Raw genomic sequence first — 5,321 nt, 5'->3', positions numbered from 1 at the left:
AATATTTCTTTATTAATAAATTATTAATGATGAATGAGCTATTATTAATAAATAATATATTATTAAAATTATTCGTTCTTTAAAATAATAAATATGAAATGATATTATTTAATTTCACTTTACAGATGAAGAACTTACAACATACATGATAAGTGACTTACTTAAGCTCAGACATTTGGTATTTACCAGAATTGGGAATTAAATTCACAACAATTTAATTCCACAGTCCATTCCCTTTCTACCTCTTCATGGTTCTTCAGCACCTGTAGAATACTAAAACATTGCCCAGTTTCTCATAAATAACTAGACATATCTTTCTTTTAAAGAGAGGTTTATTTGATCAATATGTCAGCCCTTTTCCACTCAAAATATGTATTATTTGTGCAATGGTACAAAGTCAGTGTGTGTATGTGAAAGAGAAAGGAGGACTAATAGATATTTTGAGACTGAGAGTTTAAGAGAGAGATTGACAAAGACTGAGAAAGCTATTATCTTTATAAATTATTATGTAAGGCATTATCTTTAGTTGATGTTTATTTTTTAATCCAAACATCTTGCAGAAATTCATGTTAAAGCTAACATAGTGTGGCTTAATGTGCTTATTTCCAAAATTCACCCATCCTCCATCCATAAAGGGCAATTTGGAGTTGCCAAAAAAAAGGGCCTTTTTCTTTGGTGCCCTCTTGCTTTTACCTAGATGTTTCTCCAGCTGGGAATTCTTTGCCCTCTTTGCCTTGCTTGATTCCACTCATCTTCCTTCACACTTTCTCTAAATGACCAAGCTTTTTTCCAAAAGACAAAACAAAATGAGTAAACCAACCAAAATAACCCACCATTCCCTCACTTGCGTAGGAATAAGAACAGTTGAGGAGGTCAAAGTACAGTGGTGATGTATACACAACCTTGAGAATTTTTTTTTAAAAAAATATTGAATTGTACACTTTAAAAGGTTAATGTTATAGTACATGAATCATATTTCAATAAACAAATGAAAAAGTACGAATTCAAAATCAACCTGCATTTGATTTTTCATTCTACTGCATATTGTCTGCATGAGCTTCAAGGAGTTATTAAACTTTGTAAATTCCAATTATTTAATCTGTAGAATGAGGATAATTATACCTGCTCATTAATGTTTTCTAAAGATTAAATGAGATTATCTGGGCGAAATTACGACAGTCTGAACAGTCTGTGACTAGCAATGACAGAAATAAATATATTCACATGAAATGAATATAGCCCCATATGTGCAAAAGTTATGCACATATGCTAAAAGTCAAAATCTTAACTAACAAAAATATTCTTAATCCTTCTTCTATCTTCAGTGTTACATGCCTTTCTTCTTCTGAAAGAATACCATGTCTTGCTTTCTTTTCTAACATATATCAGATTATCTTTTCCAGATGTATATTCTATTTCTGCTTATTGTTAAATCTCTTCTCCAAATGTTGACTAGATCGTTTTCCAAATAGATATTGCAAGTCATTCATTTATGATTACAAAGACTTTCCTCTCTTTTGAATTTCAAAGTAATTCTAAAGAATTAGATGGGAGGAAGCCGGGCACGATGACTCAGGCCTGTAATCCCAGCGCTTTGGGAGGCTGAGGTGGGCGGATCACGAGGTCAGGAGTTCGAGACCGTCCTGGCTAACATGGTGAAACCCCATCTCTACTAAAACTACAAAAAATTAGCCGGGCATGGTGGCGAGCGCCTGTAGTCCCAGCTACTCGGGAGGCTGAGGTAGGAGAATGGCCTGAACCCAGGAGGCAGAGCTTGCAGTGAGCCGGGATTGCGCCACTGCACTCCAGTCTGGGTGGCAGAGTAAGACTCTGTCTCCAAAAAAAAAAAAAAAAAAAAAATTAGACGGGAGGGATTTGGGGTTGCATATATGTGTAAAAGAGTACTTATAAAACTACTGTGTTAAGAAATGAGATTGGTAGCCATGGTCAGTGGTAAATCACTCTCATTTCTTCTTGTTTGCCATATTCATAGTAAACAGTACAAATTGTATTTAAAATATGTCTTATTTCCACAACACTGTCCTGCAGTAAGCATTCACACATTTGGCATTCTGATCATGATCTACAAATCGGCAAATCTCTCGCTTCCCAGCCTGATCATAGGCCTCCTCATCATGCCCTGAGCCCCACAAACAGGCATTTCCTCCGTTCCGAGAGCTGCCACCCTCATCTCTACCTTGGCACCTTTGCCAGTGCTTTCTGTTCTTTTGCCTGAAATGTTCTTTTCTCAGTTATTCACACCAATGGATTTTCTCATCCTTGTGATCTCAGTTAAAATGTGTGTTTTCCCCAAAATAGCTTGTCCACCCTATCAAAAGTGCATTCCATATTCTACCATCTTATTTCCTTTCAGAATATCCAGGTTGTGATCAATAATTTTACATCATCCTTTCAGAACAATTATTTATTTCTGAATTGTTTGATTTATTGTTCCTTCTTTTCATTGACTATTCTCCAATAAGATAATGACTATCATCTCCTTTATTCTCTATTGTATTCCCCACACCAGCGCAGCTCTTAACACAGAGTAGATACATAATATTAGTTTAACTACTGGAGAATAGTAGCCTGTCCCCAATCCAGTGATTTGGGGAAATCTCTAAGGATGATAGAGAGAGTCAGTGCTCTCCTTCCTTAATGGCTTCAGTAGACCTCCCACAGTTGTATTTTTTAAAATCTGACTAATGAGTCAAGCCTGATGTGTCTCACACTAAGAAGAATCATTGCCTCTTCCTAAGAGGAGTAGACTATGGATCCTAAATTGCTTTTCCATTCCTCTGTGAAGCAGCTGAACTGGTACTTGCAAAAGGGCAGATGGCATCACTCTGCCACACTCTGGATATGTCTTAGTTCCTTGTTGAGAACATCTGCTTCTTTCCACTCTTTACAACAGCAATTCCTCACCAGTGGGGAGACACACATCAAGGGCTCTGGCCTCCACTGGGGCAGGGAGCCACTTTATACTAATTCAGAGAGATGTCCAGAGGTGAAGGCAGGCAGTAGATGACTAGGCACCCAGTGGCACACACATCCTGTAGCAAAGTACCAACAGCATGCTGTTGTTGGAACAGCAATATACCTTAATTTCTACACCTGAAATTTGAGGGAAAGAAAAGAACAACCTCGGTCTTTTTCTTACTGACTTAATTACATTATATATCAGAGGCCAGGTACAGTGGTTCACACCTATAATCCCAGTACTTTGGGAGTCTGAGACAAGCAGATAGCTTGAGCTCAGGAGTTCAAGACCAGTCTGGGCAACATGGGGAGACCGTGTCTCTACAGAAAATATAAAGATTAGCCAGGCATGGTGGCACACACCTGTAATCCCAGTTACTCGGGAGACTGAGGTGGGAGAATCGCTTGAGCCTGGGAGGTTGAGGTTGCAGTGAGCTGAGATCGCACCACTGCACTCCAGTCTGGGAGACAGAGGCATACTTTTTCCAAAAAAAAAAATAATAATAATAATATATATATATATATATGTATCAGAAACACCAAAAAGGAAGAAAAACATCATTGAGTTGGGAAGACCAGGCTTTGCATTTGCACTTCTTCATGTATTGACATTGTCCCCTAAGATTCTCTAATGTCTTGTGTCTCAGAGGAAATTTCCTTGCTTATGAAATGGATATAAGTAGGTCTGCTTCATGGGCGGCTACGAAAAGTCATGTTTCTTTTTTGACTTATTTCATTATTTCTCTACAGTCATACTTATTCTTTTTGTATGTCACTTATCTCAAAATGTCCTTAGACAACGTGCATCAGAATCACTCACTTCCCAGGTAATTGGAAGACTAACTAAAGATTTTTCTAAGTCATTTGATTAGATCAAAATCTCAATGGTACAGGCTAGGCCACAGGTAAAAGGTATATTTTTCCCAATCTGAGAATTACGTTCCTTAAAAACACATGTAGAACAATTTATAATCAAGAAACCTGGGACTTCATATATGTAAAAATTAGTTTGGCAAAATGTATGCTGTAGGTAAACTCCTCCCCCCGCCACACAAAGACTTTCCAAAATTTTGAGCTTACAATTTTTTCATATAGACAGAACACATTAATATAAAATTAGCGACAAGATTGTATATATCTTGAGACATCAAGATGGTGGGGTTTTGTGCGTGTGTGTGTGTGTGTGTTTTGGGTTTTGTTGAGATGGAGTCTCACTCACTCTGTTGCCTAGGCTGGAGTGCAGTAGCGCGGTCTCTGCACTCTGCAAACTCTGCCTCCCAGGTTCAACTGATTCTCCAGTCACCTGAGTAGCTGGGATTACAGGCACCTACCACCACCCCCAGCTAATTTTTGTATTTTCAGTAGAGACGGGGTTTCACCATGTTGGCCAGGCTGTTCTCAAGCTCCTGACCTCAAGTGATCTGCCCACCTCAGCCTTGCAAAGTGCTGGGATTACAGGCATGAGCCATTGCATCTGGCCTAAGACAGTGTATTCTTGATGGTGGTATTATTAACATCTGTTAATGATATACTTAGAGATATCCCTTTCCTACATTTTTCTGAGAGACATGGATAATTCCATCTGACTTTGTAGTAGATCATCAGGGAATGATGTCATGCCTCTGCAATGTTTAATATGATTGTGATTTTAAAACAAGATTGGAGACTGGAGAATTTAATCTTTGTTAACTAACAATTACATACATTCACTATAATATTTGCTTAGTTTCCAAAAGGAGAGCATATAGAATTTATAGTTTCATTCTCATGAATGCCCAGGATACTGGCAGCTGGGAAAAATCACCGACCCAGCAGCAAGCCAAATCCAGGATCTATATATACAGGATTAGCTGACAAGCAGTATGTCCATACGCAATAGATTTATAGCAGGTCAGCAGGATTGGAAAACTGCAGTCTGGGGATTGAAGCTAGGTTTAGAACAGGGCACAATGCTGGTGGAGGAGGAGGGGAAAAGAGTCAGAGAAAACACAGCAGTGATTATCACTTACTGATTTCTTAGTAACTGAACTACACTGTCTCCAGCCTATGGAAGAGGTTTTATCAGCAATAATGGTATAACTGGATAATAGTAACTCTTACATTTTTCAGTCAACAAACCAAAAATAACAAACCATTTGAGAAAAGAATATGAATCTAAGTCATCTGACAGCATTCCACTGGCACTTTCTAATAAAATTAAGTACCAGCAATCTTTTTAAAAACTGATATTGGCATCACAGAAAATGGAGTAGGAAGCATGAAGTCACTCCACTGAAGCAATTATAAAGCCGGAAAACACTGACAGAATGAACCTTTGTGAAACTCTAAAATCTAAACAGAAC

General features: G+C 38.1%; 1 protein-coding gene across 1 annotated transcript in view; it reads right to left on the bottom strand.

Moving 5' to 3' along the window:
- The window catches only part of LOC108520650 (putative uncharacterized protein encoded by LINC00269), a gene marked incomplete at both ends in the record, with an annotated part of 7,327 nt that extends 5,479 nt beyond the window's left edge, over positions 1-1,848 (bottom strand). Inside the window, one exon of the mRNA XM_017860083.1 lies at positions 1,761-1,848. Coding sequence (XP_017715572.1) covers positions 1,761-1,848 — 88 coding nt within the window. The remainder of the gene's footprint in view (positions 1-1,760) is intronic.
- Positions 1,849-5,321: the final 3,473 nt, after the last annotated feature.

The sequence above is a fragment of the Rhinopithecus bieti genome, unplaced genomic scaffold (assembly GCF_001698545.2).
Source record: "Rhinopithecus bieti isolate Rb0 unplaced genomic scaffold, ASM169854v2 scaffold_49371, whole genome shotgun sequence".
NCBI lineage: Eukaryota > Metazoa > Chordata > Mammalia > Primates > Cercopithecidae > Rhinopithecus > Rhinopithecus bieti.
This window is presented reverse-complemented; position numbering and strand designations above follow the sequence as displayed.